This window comes from Dipodomys ordii, unplaced genomic scaffold, assembly GCF_000151885.1.
Source record: "Dipodomys ordii isolate 6190 unplaced genomic scaffold, Dord_2.0 Scaffold123, whole genome shotgun sequence".
Classification (NCBI taxonomy): domain Eukaryota; kingdom Metazoa; phylum Chordata; class Mammalia; order Rodentia; family Heteromyidae; genus Dipodomys; species Dipodomys ordii.
Window position 1 is genome coordinate 628,458 of NW_012267339.1, and position 17,773 is coordinate 646,230.

Below are 17,773 nucleotides of genomic sequence, written 5' to 3' on the forward strand. Positions count from 1 at the left end.
GGGAAGGGGAAACAAAGCAGGAGGTTACAATGCTTGATAAGAAATGTGCTCATTATCTTACCCATGTAATTGTAACCCCTCTGTACAGTATTTTCACAATAAATATATATATATAAAATAAAGTTTTAAATAAAAAAGCATTAACACCATAAATGTTGACCTTAAGAATTCAAAACATCTCAGGACTAACTCTACTAAAGGGTAAATGCAGTAGAATCTTTGTTATTGAGTTGCATTATGACATTTTTCATCGCATATCCTGATATATTAAACCAGAGAAATACCATCCACTCACCAACAACATATAGACAGCCATGAAGTTCACTAACTCCATTGCCTGCTCTTCGTTGACCCATTTCTTTAACATCTATCCATTTATCCAGATGCGGATCATACCTCTCCACACTAGATAAGGAAGCCACTCCATCATTGCCACCCACTGCATAAACATGGTTCTAAATGGAGAAAAAATGAGCAAAACATATCACATTAGATTTTGAATGGATTTATATAACAATAGAATATGTAAGAAAGTAGAATTTCATGAAATATATGGCAGAATCTGCAGGCTGGTGATAAGAATATGTATCAGACCATTCTTTAATTTATTATAGATGTGATGAAATGCAATTCAAGTGTTTTGTTGCTGTACAACTTACAACTAGAGCCACAGAGCCCACTCCTCCACGGGGAGTATTCATTGGTGCCACTGTACTCCACTGATCAGATTCTATGTCATATCTCTCCACATCACTGAAGCAGGTATTGTCATCTAACCCTCCAATTGCATAAATTGGGCCTCCTAAGGAGGCTAAGGCAATTCCTCGTCTGCAAAAACAATAAGATACCTTTCAGCATCCAAGTTTCTTTCCAGGAAAAAAGTAGCAAAGAAAAATATACTAATGTAAGTCATTTATCATAGTAATCGTCAAAGAGTACAGTTTATTTTCATTGTAGACTGATCAAAGCTTTTGAAGAGGTGGCACTATGGTTACCAAAATATCTTAACTGTGAGTGAATAGTTCGCTTAAAGTTGTACAGTATTCAGCCTACACAAAGTATTGTGTTTAGATTTTTATCGTTATTATAAAGGTGATATACAGAGGGATTAGTTTTGTAAGCCAGGTTATGAGTATATTTGTTTTTGGAGTGTCACCCCTTCTCTCTTTTTCCTTCCCTACACAAGCTATTTTAAACTTGCCTTAAGCTTTCTTTGTTGTTGTTTGTTAGTTCCTTTGTTTTGGTGCTAGTAATTTAACCCAGGCCTTCTGCATGCTCAGCATACACTCTACCAGTGAGTTAAACCCCTTCTACACTCAGATCAAATAAAGTAAAACCCAATGAAATAGCACAAAGGAATCCAGAATATTCCATTTGTAAATATACAGTTGCAACTGCTGTATAGGTCAAAAGCCAGCTTTCATTCTGAATTGAGGTAACTCAATTCAGCTCATTTTGTTGCAGGGTTTTACTATACTATCATATAAGAGAATAGTCACTTTTTCTTTTACAACCTTTATAAGCACCAGCTGCTAACTAATCTTTTCTTTTGAGAAAAGATTTTGTTTGTGGAAAGTTAGCCCATATAAAAAGCTAACTGATTACTACTGTGATCAGAAGAAAAGTCTGTTTCTTGAAGAATACATTGCAGCAATAAAATATTGAATTCTTTAAAAACTATTATCTGTCACTAATTTGGTTGCCAAATAATGCACCTTATAAATCTCAACTATTTCTTCTTCATTTGAGGCAAAGCCTCAACTTTAACAATGCCTAGCTCGTATCTAATGCTAAGTATTCTCACAGGTTGATTATCCATCATCTGAAATAATTTGAAACCAAATTCTGGAGTTTGGAATAACTACTGATCAGCTGAGTACCCCTAATCCAAAAAATTGAAACTAAAAAGTGTTTCAAAATATGAATCATTTTGAAAGCTAACAATAAAAAATTCTCATTATAAAGCAAACTCAATTTCAGACTTTCAGAACAGGAACACTCAAGTCTGTAGCAAAGAATGTGAGTATTCCAGAGATCCTAACACTATGTATATCAGTGTCCTAGGACAGTCTCTTATCCTCTAGTTAGGAACTTCCAAATCAGTGTAAACATGTGACACCATCTCTATGACATAATTGTGTTAGGTTAGGAAGAATGTTTAATAGTTCTCTCTCCCTCACAAACCACAGAAAAAGATGACATTATTAGCATTGTATGGCAAAAAAAGATGTTCTAGCCTAATCTAATCAGAAGTGATTAGAGCAGAGGTTCTTACACATTGGAGTCAAAAACTTAAAAGAACTTGGGTTCAGCATGCTGAGTTTACATGAAAAAAATTATGTCAAAATACATACTAAGGAAGTGGCACTGTGGCTTTAAGTGGTAGAGCGCTCACCTTGAGCGGAAGAGATCAGGGACAGCACCCAGGCCCAGAGTTCAAATCCCATGACTGACAAAAACAAAACAAAAACAAAAAACAAAACAAAAAAACACATACCAAAAGATTGGATAGCTAATATAAATGCTCAAGATTTTAAAAGAATAACAAAATTCAACTGCTATTTTGGTAAGAAAAGTTTCATTCAATTTCTAACTAAAAATCAACTTAAAAGATTATGATAAAGAGACATGGTAATAAAAATGTTCTTTGGGCTGGGTGTTCAATGGCTCACGACTATAAATCTATTCAGGAGGCTAAGAGTGTAATCCAATCCAAGCAGAAGTATGTGAGATTCCATAACTATTAACCAGTAAAATGCTAGAATAGAAGCATGGCTCTGAGTTTAACCTCTGGTACACACACACACACACACACACACACACACACACACACACACACACACAAATTTGTAGTTATCAAGTAGTATAAAGCAAGCCTTATTGAAGTATTAAAATGTCATCTATAGGTAATAAGTGGTAATAGCATTTTTCAGTACTAATTTTCCCCCTAGTATTTTCTCATAAAAAAGACAACAGTTCTCTGCTGCATAGCTCTCTTCTAATTCCTATTTTTCTGTCTTTCATATTTCAATACATGAAAAAAACTCTTTGTCAAGTTAACTAAGAATAGAAAAGTGCGCCAGGCACCGGTGGCTCACGCCTGTAAAATCCTACTCAGGAGGTTGAAATCTGGGGATAGTGGTTCAAAAGCGAGATGGGGCAGGAAAGGCCATGAGACTCTTATCTCCAATAAACTACTCAGAAAACCTGAAGTGGTGCAGTGGCTCAAGTGGTAGAACGCTCGCCTTAAGCTGAAGAGCTGAGGGATAGTGTTCAGGCCCAAAGTTCAAGCTCCATGACTGACAGAAAAAAAAAAAAAAAGGAAAATTGCAATATACCCACGTGCCATTGTGACTGAGGGTTGAACCTAAAGCGTCACACATGATAGGCAAGCATTCTTCCACTAAGCTACAATGTGGTGAAGCGAACTTGTAATTCCCAGTTAGGAATATGAGGATCATGGTTCAAGACCAACAAAGAAAAACGCTAGAGACAGTATCTGAAAAACAAACTCAAAGCAAAAAGGGCTGCAGGCATGGCTCAAGTGGTAGAATGCTTGCAAGGCAAGGGTGAGATAGAGTTCAATCTCAAGTACTACCAAGAAAAAAATTGTTGAACAGGATAGAAAATGAACTATACAACTTATGAATGGGGATGGGAGGGAAAAACTGGGAGAGCAAGGGAAGAGGTGACATTGTCCAAAAAGAAATGTACTTTTTACCAGATGTATGTAATTATAACCCCACTGTACATCACCTTTATAATAATAAAAACTTAAAAAAAAAAAGCAGGTTCCAGGCACTGGTGGCTCACACCTGTAATTCTAGCTATTCAGGAGGCTGAAATCTGAGGATCACAGTTCAAAGCCAGCCCAGGGAGGTAAGACTGTGAGACTCTTATCTCTAATAAACCACTAGAAAACCGGAAGTGGCGCTGTAGCTCAAGCAGTAGAGTGCTAGCCTTGAGCGCAGGGACAGCGCCCAAGCCCAGGGTTCAAGCCCCACGATGGACAAAAAAAAAAAAAAATGAGTGAAGAAGCTGGGTGTTGGAGGCTCATGCCTATTCAAGATATGTAGGTGGCTGAGATCTGAGGACCACAGTTTGAAGTCAGCCTAGGTAAGTTTATTAAGACTCTTATCTACAATTAACCATCAAAAAGTCAAAAGTAAAGGTGTGGCTCAAGTGATAGAGTGCTAGCCTTGAGTGAAAAAGCTAAGACACAGTACCCAAGCCCCAGTATTGGCACCAAAAAAAAAACTATATGAACAATATTTTAAACGTGTGTGTATGTGTGTGTGTGTGTGTGTGTGTGTGTGTGTACTTCAGACCTAAATTCATTGTTGTATGTAAGAGAGGCATTTCCAGTAAAACCAGGGACAAAAACAAAGCAAAACAAATCTGTTTCTGCTACTACTCATACTGTATTATAAGCCAACAGAATCAGACAAGAAAAACAATTTGAAATATAAGCATACACGGGGAAATAGGCAAAAGTTGAATATTATCTACAGAATAATTAACAGTACTACATCAACTCTAATTTTAATCATTATGCTGGCTATGTAAGATGTTAGCATATAGGAAGCTGGGTGAAAGGTAGGTTCAAGGTATCTATTCTTTATCTTGACACTACTGGCATTTGGGGTCGGATAGTTCGGGCTGTCCTGTACATCATAAGATCTTTTGCTTCTGGCAACATGCCCACCCTTAAACTGTGACAACAAAAAATATCCTCAGTCACTGTAAAATGTCTCATAGAGGATAGAAATTATTTTTGCTAAGAACCACTAGTACATAGAAGCTTTACTATTTTTGCAACTTTTCTGAAAGCAATGCTTCAAACAAAAAGGGTTTTTAAATTATTTTTTTAAGCAATGCTAGTCCAGCATTATGGCTCATATCTATAATCCTAACTACTTGGGAAACAGATAGCAGAAGGATCCATTTCCAGCCAGCTAGGACAAAAAAAGTTAGCCAGGGGTGATGGCATACAGGAAGCCTAGCTAAGAAGAGAAACCCTTCTAGAAAAACAACTAAAGAAGAAAAGGGTTGGGGTCAGAGCTCCTGGTAGAATGTTTGCTTCAAGGCCCTGAGTTCAACTCCAGGAAGGGCAAAAAGAAAGAAGGAAAAAGCAATCAATGCTTAAGTAAAAATTGTAACTAAGGGCTGGGAAGGTGGCTCAGTGGTAGGGCGCTTGCCTTGCATGCATGAGGCCCTGAGTTCGATTCCTCAGCACCACATAAAAAAAAGAAAAAAAGCTGGAAGTGGCGCTGTGGCTCAAGTAGTAGAGTGCTAGCCTTGAGCTGAAGAGCTGAGGGACAGCACCCAGGCCCAGAGTTCAGGCCCCACGACCAGACCCCCCCCAAAAAAAATTTTTTTGTTTAACTAATATTACTATATGCCAAAATACATTCCATGCTTTAAAAATAAAACTTCTGTAAGAACAAAGAAGGTAAAGTTTCTAAAATTAAAAGAAAAATCGAAAAGTTAAGTCCTTTTAATATTAAGACAACCAATTTCCCACCTCAGACCCAAAAGGCACTTTCCATGCTTATCTACCTCTTAGTATTCATTGACGCCTTCATCATCCATTTATTAGTGAGAGGATCAAACATCTCCATACTACCTAAATGTTCATTTCCGTCATGTCCACCGACTGCATACACTTTACCTGTCAAATAAAAGTAGTCCCATGTGATTCCAAACAGAGAAATAGTACTGCTATTTGCATATAAATAATATACAACTAGAATGTCATGACAAATTGACTTAATAACTGCTATTTTGTTCAATATTATCAATGTCATTTCAGTAGTTAAATGAAAACAAAAGTAAGTTTTCATTAACATTCAATTCTATATATAGTTACTTAATTGCTTTCAAACACTTAATTTCTTGGGCTTCCGAACTTTTTATTACATAGTAGATTAAATCATTATTCATGATTTCAAAAATGCTTACTAAAGTGGAAACATGCTTATAACATGTAAATATAAAACTTAACTATAATCAATTTTCTTGTAAATGAAACAAAAATACTCAGAGAAAATATTATGTGACTAAAGTGTTAATTACAACTACTTTTAAGTACTTGTGTTACAGACAATTTTTAATTTTTTCTAAAAATTCTTCTATATTTCTCTCAGTAAGCATTGTGTACTTACATAATCAGGAAAAATAATATTTAAATGTTTCTATTCATTTTTAGTTAAAATCTCATAGCAATAAAAAAGCTATATATACTTGTCATTTGAGTTCAATAAAAATATTTCCTTACTTTGATTTATTTTATTTTGTTGTTGTTCATGGGGCCTGATTTCTGGGCCTGGGCACTGTCCCTGAGCTCTTCAGCTCAAGGCTAGCACTCTACCACTTGAGCCACAGTGCTACTTCCAGCTTTTTCTGCTTATGTGGTACTGAGGAATCAAACCCATGGCCTCATGTATGCAAGGCAAGCACTTTACCACTGAGCTACCTTCCCAGCCCTGACTGGTTTTTTTGAAAATATAAATTCAGAATTTACATATTTATTTAATACTGAGGATTGAACCCAGTGCCTTTGGGCATGCAAGGCAAGTGCTTTACTACTGAACTTCCTATCTAGCTCTTCTTTTTCTAGAGACAAGGGTATTCCTTTATAGTACAGGCTGGCTTAAAATTGCAACTCATTTGCCCCTGCCTTCTGGGTGCTAGGATTACAGATGTGAACCACCAGACCTTGTCAGAAGAGTTGAACTCATATCCCTTTTCTTGCTATACATCTCCATATTTATACACTTTTCAACAAGTTATACCATGAATATCTGTGGGCGCAAAGGAAGTAAATAACCAGTACCCAAATATTTTTATTGATATATTACAACTTTTACAATTTAGCAACTTTCTTCTTTATAGGATAACAAGAATACTGAAATCATGTGATTTGCTTTTATGTAGTCATATACCCACCTTCCACAGAGATTACACCCACATGTCGCCTTCGGCTATTCATTTCTGGTCCAAAGAACCAACTGTTTTTGTTGATAGAATAGCATTCAATACTCCGAAAGGGGTCTCCAGATCCACCTCGACCACCAACACAAAACAGCACACCTAAAGTTAAAGGCACAAGATAGAGATAAAAACTTTATTATTTAGTGTAGAAAAATAGCAGTCAAAATTTTGAGTAATTGGATAAGATGAATTGGATAACATTCTGTGTGAAATTACTAGAACTATTTTTCTTTCCTCCCCTTTAGTTGAACTTTTCAAATAATAAGATACATTGACTATCTCTTATAATAAGTTAACACCCCAACACAGTATGGTTTATATCTTCATTTATTCAGCAAAACTGCTCTTGTAGTTTGTCCTAACAAACTCAATCCACTTATAAATCAATTCATTTCTTATTGAACACAAATGTAATATTTGGAATGTTAATAATGCTGGGTTTCTCTTTTTGGAAATTCCTTACTTTATTATTATCTATAATATCCAAGTCTCCTTTTGTTTCCTAACATAGTTCCTTCTTTTTTACTTTTCATGTTTTATTCTTTTTTTGTGTGTGTATGCTGGTCCTGGGGCTTGAACTCAGGGCTTGTGTGCTGTCCTTGAGCTTTTATGCTAAAGGTTAGCTCTCTACCAGTTGAGTCATAGCTTTACTTCCAGCTTTGTTTTATTATTAGTTAACTGGAGGCAAAAATGTCATAGACTTTGCTGTCGGGGCTGGCTTTGAACCTCAATCCTCAGATCTCAAGCCTCCTGAGTACTAGGATTATAGGCATGAGCCACCAGCACCCTGACCTATGTTTCATTCTCAGTTCACGTAAGTTTCTTGTGTATCTTCCAATCTACATTTCCAAGGCACATGTCCCATAGGTGCCTCATATCTAGGACATTCAAAACAAAGTCTCTTCTAACCTACCTAAATCTCTTCCTTTCCTGCAGTGTCACACCTCTGCCTTTCTATTACCACTGCTACTATCTTAGTTCAGGCCTTCAGCAGCTATTAGTCATAGCATTGCAAGATCTTGTCATCTGTTATCATTTTCAAGATATTTTGCTTTCAGATTATCAACAGCTTTCCACTTCTTCCATTAAAAAACAAGTGAATACCACTTAATCATATATTTAAAAATGATGAAAATGAGCTAGTTACTCAGGAGGCTGAGATCTGAGGATTGTGGTTCGAAGCCAGCCTAGGCAAAAAAGTCCGCGAGACTACTATCTCCAATAAACTACTCAAAAAAAGCTGGAAGTGGCACTATGGCTCAAGTGGTAGAATGCTCGCCTTGAGCAAAAAAGCAGCTCAGGGACAGCATCTAGGCCCAGAGTTCAAACCCCAGAACTGGAAAAAAAAAGTGAAAATGATAAATTCCATGCTGTATATAACTAAAAAAAAAAAAAGGAAAAACCACTTAGCTTTACTGTGATTCAGATTCATCTTAAGGGCACAAAACACAGACTGGCCACTTCTACCACTTTGAAAAGCCTTACAAAATAAAACCTGAGGGCTGGGGATGTGGTTCAGTGGAAGAATGCCTACCTAACATTCATAAAGGCCCTGGGTTTGATCCCTAGCATCGAATATGCACAAAAGGTAAAGCCTTAGCACAGCAGTCCCTTCAGGATATATATGGTCTAGTTCAGTATTCCAAGTCTCTTTCTTTGGTGTTCCCATAATACTTTTGGCAATAGTCATTCGCTTAGCACTCTATTCTATGACAACTATCTCCAGTCTTAACTAGGTAATGGATGTCTATTAGGCATATATATACTAACTGGGACTAGCATAATGCCTGGTGTGTACTAGATGAGGCATTCAAGGGACAAAAAACAGACTTTTTCCCTGACCTTCAAATTGTTTATAAATAAACTGAAACCTTGAAAATGAAAAATATGTTTTAAATTACAGATACTTAATGATGCTACTGGTAGTGTGATCCCAGAATGTAATCATAGTCTTTATTTAAGTAAAACCAATATTTCAGCTATGGGTCATCTTGGAACACAACATGAAAGAAAAAATAAAATGGAAATAAAAGTATCAGGATGCAAAATCCTTTCTCTATTATTTTTCTGTATGGTCTTAGCATACTCTTAACCTAAGTCTTCTCATCTATAAATGGAATAACACTATCTAGCTCCCAATGGTTGACTCCTTTGTCAAAATCAACTAATGTTTTTGCAATAATGTAATGCCACATATATAAGTGTCTAGGATACTATCATACAATCTATACTGTTGACATTTTAAATTCTGGATTTGAAAAGAGCTTGCCTATCATGTTCTCCCTGATATGTGAAAGTCAGATCTAAAATGTACTAGGGTATGACAAATTAGACAGCATTCTAGATACTCACATATAATGAGACCGAAAGATGATAGTTGTAGGAGAGAATCACAAAGGTACATTCCCAAGCACCTCTTCATATGTATATAAAATAATATACATACTGAAACAAACTCCAAAGATATGGAAACAAAGAACTTTTTTTCTTAATTTGTTTTATCTTTTTCTGATGATTCTATATTCTTTACCTTATATACAGTTCATTCACATGCACATCTGTGGGAGGGTGAGGAAAGGGCACAGAATCCGAGGAAAAAGGGTGGAAAAGTACAGTAGTGGAATGCACTAATGAAAGTGAACTATGCAACTCGTGGGTGGAGATGGTGGGGGGCGGAGAGGAATTGGAGTGAATGAGGAAGCAGATAATATGATGCATGTAAATGTAACCCCACAGTATATCCCCTCTAAATAACAATAAAGGAAATTTAAAAAATAAGAAGAGCATGCCAAGCTTACATAGACCATGTGTTTGATCCTCAGCACCAAACAAAACAAACAAAAAACTACCATATTTATAAACAAGTATTTCCTTTTGTTGCTGAAGTCAGGTTATTTTATGGATCTCATTACTTACTAACTGTATTAGCAGCAAACATACTCAGAATTCCTCTTCTAATTTTTTTTATTGTTATAAAGGTAACATACAGAGCATAGTTACCTGTTACTCATTACTTAAGTCAGGTAATAAGTACATTATTTTTTTTACAATGTCACTCCTTCCCTCACTCTTTTCCTGTTTTTCCCCTCTCAGAATTTCTCTTGCTAAGTAACTCAGCCTTATTTATAGTCTCTCATTCCTTATGTTATTCTTTTTTTTTATATTTTTATTTTTTATTGTGAAAATACTGTACAGAAGGGTTACAATTACATGGGCAAGAGAATGAGTACAGTTCTTGTCAAGCATTGTAGCCTCCTCCTTTGTTTTCCCTTCCCATCCTCCCCCTACCCTCCTACCCAACCCTCCCCGCCTCCCCTACCAAAGTTGTAAAGTTCGTTTTCGACATATCGACTTGTACTTCTCAAGTATGTTATTCTTTATAAATATAAAAAATATAACAACATCAATTATTTTCTTGGGGAAATACAAAGTCCTCAAGACTGGAAAATAAAGGCAAATGTACATTCTTCCTAAAATATAGCAGCGCTAGATTCTAAGTGTTTAATATGGTCCATTATACATATGTTAGACTTGTTTCATATCTTTATTGGTAAACTGAAAAAAAATATTGCCAGGTGCCAGTGGCTCACACCTGTCATCCTAGATACTCAGGAGGCTGTGGTCTAAGGATCACAGTTCAAAGCTAGCCCAGGCAGAAAAGTCCACAAGACTTACCTCCAGTTAACTACCAGAAAATTGGAGGTGACACTGTGGCTCAAAGTGGCAGAGCACTAGCCTTAAGCAAAAACGCTCAGGGACAGTATCCCACTCCTTGACTTCAAGCCCCATGACCAACAGGGGGAAAAATACATTTAAATATGTAATCTGTGTCAAGCACCAGGCTTGAACTAGGATAAAAATCAAAACAAAATAATTATATACACCTTTGAAGAACTCAAGACATGTCAAATAAATGGATTACAATGCAACATAGTAAAACAAATTCAAAGTGCTCTAAAGGTCTAACAGAAAAGCTAATTCTGCCTAGAAGAATCATGAAGACTCCAAAGGAAGAGAAATATAAGTAGTCTCTTCATATTGTATAGGATTAGTTTAGTTTAGTTTTGCCTTTTTTAAAGAGCTTACTGGCTGGGCACCTGTGGGGGCATGCCTATAATGCTAGTTAGAAGGCTGAGATCTGAGGATTACTGTTCAAAGCTAGCCCAGAAAGAAAATTATGAGACTCCTATCTCCAATTAACCACCCAAATGCCAGAAGTGGAACTGTGACTCAGAGAGCACCAGTATTGTGTAAAAAGGGTCAGACAATGCCCAGGTCCTGAGTTCAAGCCCCAATACCAACACTTAAAAAAGAAGAGCTTACTGGAGCTAGGTATGTAGTACATTCCTGTAATCCCAGCACCTGGGTAGTTATGGCAGCTTGAGATCAGTTTGAGTTACATAATGAGACCCTGTTTCAAAAGAGAGGGAGGGAGGAAAGGATACTGAAAAGAAAGGAGGGAGAGAAAGGGAAAGAGGGAGGGGGGGGGAAAAGGGAGAGAGGAAAATACTACCTTAATTGGTACAATGACCTAAATTATATACATATATATAAAGACATATATACTTCCTTGCCAATTATTACTTTGAGGCAATTAGATGCTAATTATCTTACAGTTAAGTTTGGGCATACATAAATAACCTTTATGGTCCCAAAAGAACTGAAAAATAAGGGTAGTTAATTACCAGCTGTATGCTTCCTTGGAGTGGTTCGAACAGAGTATTCAAAGTCAGGTATTGCTCTGCTACTCAGATGAAGGTGATAATTTCTTGCTTCGTCCAATAAATCTCTACATTTTAGATTCTGCTTGACAATCTGTTCTTTTGCTACAACACCCATAAGAAATTCAACTGGCAATAATGGCAGACGGACCTAAGAGCATGAATAACTGTGTTAATTTAAATAGCAATTGCTTCTTCTCCATATTTACTATCTTTTCTTTTTGTTTTTGGTCAGACATGGGGCTTGAACTCAGGGCCTAGGTGCTGTCCCTGAACCTCTTTGTGCTCAAGGCTAGGGCTCTATCACTTGAGCCACAGCACCACTCCAGGTTTTAAGTGGTTAACTGAGAATACAAATCTCATGGGGTCTTTTCTGCCTGGGCTGGCTTCAAACCAAGATCCTCAGACCTCAGCCTCCTGAGTAGCTAGGATTATAGGCGTGACCCACCAGCACCCAGCTTTTTTTTTTCCTTTAAATTTCTGTGTGTGTGTGTGTGCTGCTAGTAGGTCTTCAACTCAGAGCCTGACACTGGCTTAGTTTTTTCTCAAGGCTCTACCACTTGAGCCATACTTCTACTTCTGGCATTTTGGAGACTAATTGGAGATTAGTCTTTTTATCTGATTTGTCTGCCTAGGCTAACCTTTAACTTCCATCCTCAGATCTCAGCCTCCTAAGTAACTATGATTATAAGCTTGAGCTACTAGGCCCTGGACTGTTTTAAACTCCTCTAGGGCTAGGGGATATAGCTCAATGGAAGAGTATTTGTCCATCATGTGTAAGGCCCTGAATTTAATCCCCAATACTACAAAAATAAAAACAATCCCAGCATGATGGCAGACATAGGTAATCCCAGCTTCTTAGGAGGCAGGGACAGAAGGATTCTGAGTTCAAGACCAGCCAGCAATTCTAGCTACTCAGAAGTAAGAGATCTGAGGATCATGGTTCAAATCCAGCTCAGGCAGAAGAGGCTGTGGGACTCATCTCCAATTAACTACCAAAAAGCCAGAAGTGGAGCTGCAGCTCAAGTGATAGTGTTAGTCTTGAGCACAAAAAAAGCTCAGAGATGGTGTCCAGGCCCTGAGTTCAAGCCCCAGGGATGGCAAAAAAAAAAAAAATTCTTTGAAACAGGGCTGGGAATGTGGCTTAGTAGCAGAGTATTTACCTAGCATATATGAGGCCCTGGGTATAATTCCTCAGTGCCAATAAACAAAAGAATAATAAAAAAATTTTAAAAAATAAAAAAATCTATGAAACAAACGGCAATGTGGCTCAGTGCTAATAAGCACTTGACAATTATGTTTGAAGTCCTAGGTTCAATGTAGTACTAAAAAATTCATTATAATTATAATCATACTTTGAATATATTTAATTTCTCTACCTATAAACATCTAAAATGGTAACACTGGTAACTATAAGCAATCTTGTACTTACTATCTGTAAAAGTTGATAACACTATTAAGAAATTTTTTATTAAAATTGATATTATCAAGTACAAGGTTTTCACAAAGCATTTATCTTGTAAAAACTGAGTAATAACACTCCTCTTGTAGATACCACCATTGTACTTCTGAATAAATGAAAGGAGAAAACTTTCAAGGGAAAACAGAAGAAGCAGAGAATAGGAAGAGGGAAGGAAAAGGGAGGGAGAGAAAACAAAGAAAAAACAAGACAGACACTAAAAGAAATAGTTATTACTTCCTCATCCAAGTCTCCCCCACTTGAAAATTTTGTACTAGTAATTAAAAAACACATTTTTGAAGTTAAAAAAGTGAAACGATGAGGGGAGAAAATGGAAAAGTGATGTCTAATGAGTCCAAAATAAATCTATATGCATTAGGAATAAGCACTCATATTACCAAATAATACATTAAAATATTACTGGAAAGCCAATGCCTTAGAACCATTTCTAGTAGTATATTCATTTAAATCATTCAGATGTAGCTGGGAGCCAGTGGCTCACTCCTGTACCTAGCTGCTCAGAAGGTTGAGTTCTAAGCAGTGTGGTTTGAAGCCAGCCCAGGCAGGAAAGCCCATGAAATCCTTATCTTCCATTAACCACAAAAGAATCTGGAAATGGAACAGTGGCTCAAGTGGGAAAGCACCAGCTTTGAGTAAAAAGCTCAGGGATAGCACCCAGGCCCAGTAAATCCCCCAAACTGGCACACACAAGTTTAAAAAAAAAATCAAACAGGGCTGGGAATGTGGCTTAGTGATAGAGTGCTTGCCTAGCATACGTGAAGCCTGTGTTCAATTCCTCAGTACCAAATAAACAAAACAGCCAGAAATGGTGTTATGGCTCAAGTGGTAGAGAAGCCTTAAGGAAAAAGAAGCTCAGAGACAGTGCCCACACCAAGCCCCAGGACTGGCAAAAAACCCAAAAACCAAAACAAACAACAACAACAACAAAAAGATATGTCAAATTCAGATTTCTCTTAGACAGTATAGGAAATGAATAGGAAAGGTATAAAGTTATTTTCATCATTATACCTATGTTAATGGCTTGTATACTCCCTCAAATGAACCACTTTATATAATCAGTAAAACATTTATCATCTTTCCTTTCCATATACAATCTTATTTCAGCCCTACCTGTGCAAGTGTTTCATCCAACCATTTAGAATGATGCTGGGGATTGGCAAGAAGCCACTTGATAGCAGCACTATAGACCTGCTTTTCATTCTCAATATTTAAATCACTCGAGGACAAAAGCTTATGGAGGTGTTGTGGTGACACACTTACAAAGTCTTCGCACTCCACTACTTCAGTGAAATGTTCACAGGCATACTGATCTGCCATGTCCATTAGGTCTATTCGGTTGTGACTTTCTGCAAAGGCTCTTACTGCCAAGCAATTGGAGGGATGAAAATGTAACTTCATGTATTCACAACAGGCTTTAGCCACCAGTTCAACCTGCAGAATACATGCTGCATACAAAAGAGGCTGTACGTTGTCAACAGTCAAAGTAAGCCGTGAAGAATAGACAAACTTCACTAAGTCTTCTATTGCATCACCATCAAAATCTCTAATCTCAATCAGTGTTTGTTTGGCTTCAGCCATTTCAGAGAGAAACATGGCTCTGAAGTAGGGAACAACACAAGCCAATACCAGTTTGTGACAAGAGATTAGCTTTGAGCCAACCTGTTGAAAAGAAATCAAAACAGTTTAGTATCAAAACTAGTCTTGGATCAGCACAGAGCATGTTTTGCAGCAAGGACAAAAACTCCAGACAATTTATAGTATTGCTGTTAGTTTTCACATTATCTCCTCTAAGAAACATTTGTGAATTAATGTGAAACAAAAAAGAAAACAACAAACATCATTTGGCACTGATCATATGCCAAGAACTATTTATGCTTTTTGTACAACTACTCAACAATTCGCTTTTGTCTAAACACCCTATGAACAGGTACTTTTTTTTGGTGCTAATACTGGGGATTTAGAACTCAAGGCCTCATGCTCTGACTCAGCTCTTTCCTTCACAGCTGACTGTCTACAACTTGAACCCCACCTTCACCTCTGGGTTTTTTGTGAATTTGTCTGTCTTGGCTGATTCTGAACCTTTATTCCTAAATCTCAGCCTTGAGGTGAGATTATAGGCTTCAGCCACCAACTCCCAGCAACAAGTACTGCTATTATCTACCATTTATCAATCAGAAACTAAAGCAAAGAGCAAACATTTCAATATTTAATATTTATTATGAACGTGATTAAATTTTTTCATTTTGTTTACCTTGAGATAACATTTCATATAAAAGCATTAAAAATGAACACTGAATTCTTGTCAACTTGAAAAATTAAGACTGTTCCCAATAGTGTACCATTATAAATACTTCGTTATTACTGGATCTTTATTCCCATTATTTCCTACATAAACTATAAATAGAAACAATGCTATAAAGGATAGGTACAGCCAGGTGTATAGCAAATACCCATAATCCCAGAACCTGGGAAGCTGAGGCAGGAGGACTTCCGAGATTGAGAGCAGCCCGATCCAGAAACTCTAATTTAGGGAGGAAAAGAAAGGGAGAGGAAGGGGAGGGAGAAGGAGAGGTGCAGAGGGAGGGGAGAAAAGGAAGGCGAGGGATGGCAAAGAGGGGGAGAGTAGGAGAGAGAGGGAGGAGAGAAGAGAGAGGGAGGAGAGAGGGAGCTTTAGGAAGACAGGGAGAGGGGGAGAAGAGGGGTGGGAGAAGAAGGGGATAGGAAACCATCTGAGATGTACTTACAGTATTTGTGTTAAAGTTTGGGTGTTTACTTACTAAGACATGTTTTTTTTCTTTTATAAACATTAAATAATTAATTCAGTTCTTTTGTTTCTCCTAAAACTACAGAATTTTCTTTATTGTGACAACACATACATTTTGGGTATTAGACAACTGTCATATATATTTCAAGTTGACTTTATTCATTTCTTTGTGCTTGTCCTTACAATTTATCAGTGACATATACGTTAGAAATGCAACCTAGCACATACCCATAACCACTTAACAAAATGTTTTCTCTAACTTCTTTAGAAAACTAATTAACCCTAATCCATCTTAATCACTGGAAGAAAAAAAATGGCCAGAAATGACTGGTTCACACCTTATACTCCAATGTAAATATGTGTACTCATCAGTAATTCTTACCTAGAGAACTAAGAATATATCAATGTAAATTCTAGTATGCATATACAAAACTTAAATCCTTTATAGTTTGCTTTCTTTTCTTAGAATTTACTAGTTTTATTCCACCTAGTTTTATACACACATACACACACACATACATACACACACACACACACAATCCAAAACAACCCTTTCCTTTCTGATCTCTTTCTAAGGTACATATTGGAATGGGGAATCATTCTACCTAAATATTTACCTCGTCTTTTTCTACTACCTTTATGGTTTAACATTTTACATTTAAAACTTTATATCTGAAAGTTGTTGGTACTGAGTGTAGGTTTCTTCCCTTCCTACTTATTTTTTTAATGTGCTAAGGATTAAACTCAGGGCTTCCAACATGCTAGAAAAATATTCTATCTTTAAGCTCCACAACCAGTTTCTTCTTCTTTTGTCAAGTGTGGGGCTTGAACTCAGGGCCTGGGCACTGTCTTTTGCTCAAGGATAGTGCTCTACCATTTTGAGCCACAGCATCACTTCTAGTTTTCTAGTACTTAACTGGAGATAACAGTCCCATGACCAGGCTCTAGTGGTTCAAGCCTGTAATCCCAGCTACTTAGAAGGCTGAGATGTGAAGATCACAGTGCAAAGCCAGCCCAGCTCAAAGTGGTAGAGCATTATCCTTGAGCAAAAATACGCAGGGACAGCTAGCACCTAGGATCCAAGTTGAAGCTCCATGCATGACCGGAAGAAAAAAAAAGGATAGTTCTTGCTGGACACCAGTGGCTCACACCTGTAATACTAGCTATTCAGGAAGTTGAGATCTGAGAATCATAGTTCGAAGACAGCCTGAGCAGCAAAGTCTGTGAGATATTTTTCTCCAATTTAAGTCACGGAAAAAGCCAGAAGTAGTGCTGTGGCTCAAGTGGTAGAGTACTAGCCTTGAGCAAAAGAAACTCAAGGACAGTACCTAGACCCAGATGTCAAGCCTCAAAACCAGCAAGAAAAAAAAAGTCTCACAGACTTTTCCCCAGGCTGGCTTTGAATCATGATCCTCAGATCTCAGCCTCCTGAGTAGCTAAGATTACATGAACCATTTGGCTCAGTTTCTTCTTTTTAACATAATAGTAATCCAATTTTCCAGGCACAATATAATCAACAACATATGAAAAATAATAATAACGATAGTAGTACTTTAAATTTTTTCCTGTGAGTCTAGAGGAAGAGAATAGATGGAATGGGACAGGATAGACTGAACAGGAAGCACTGAACACTGAGATGAACACACTAAATTCAACCCTCTGGTACAATGCTTTGAAATTCACACACAAAAAAAACCTTTTCCTGTTTTTGTATAATTTTAATTACAAAATAAATTTATAGTGTGTTTCATTATTTGACAAATGATGTTTAAAAGAGATCTCAGCAGTGGGGGATATACAGCCCAGAGGTGATAT

The 17,773-nt window shown here is 37.1% G+C and overlaps 1 protein-coding gene across 2 annotated transcripts in view; it reads right to left on the bottom strand.

Moving 5' to 3' along the window:
- The window catches only part of Klhl8 (kelch-like family member 8), a 52,181-nt gene that overhangs the window by 8,263 nt on the left and 26,145 nt on the right, over positions 1-17,773 (bottom strand). For both annotated transcript variants that reach the window (XM_013029852.1, XM_013029853.1), the window contains exons 4-9: positions 14,305-14,853; positions 11,679-11,865; positions 6,949-7,092; positions 5,560-5,671; positions 660-828; positions 296-455 (exon numbers count right to left, since the gene is read on the bottom strand). In XM_013029852.1, coding sequence (XP_012885306.1) covers positions 296-455; positions 660-828; positions 5,560-5,671; positions 6,949-7,092; positions 11,679-11,865; positions 14,305-14,853 — 1,321 coding nt within the window. The remainder of the gene's footprint in view (positions 1-295; positions 456-659; positions 829-5,559; positions 5,672-6,948; positions 7,093-11,678; positions 11,866-14,304; positions 14,854-17,773) is intronic.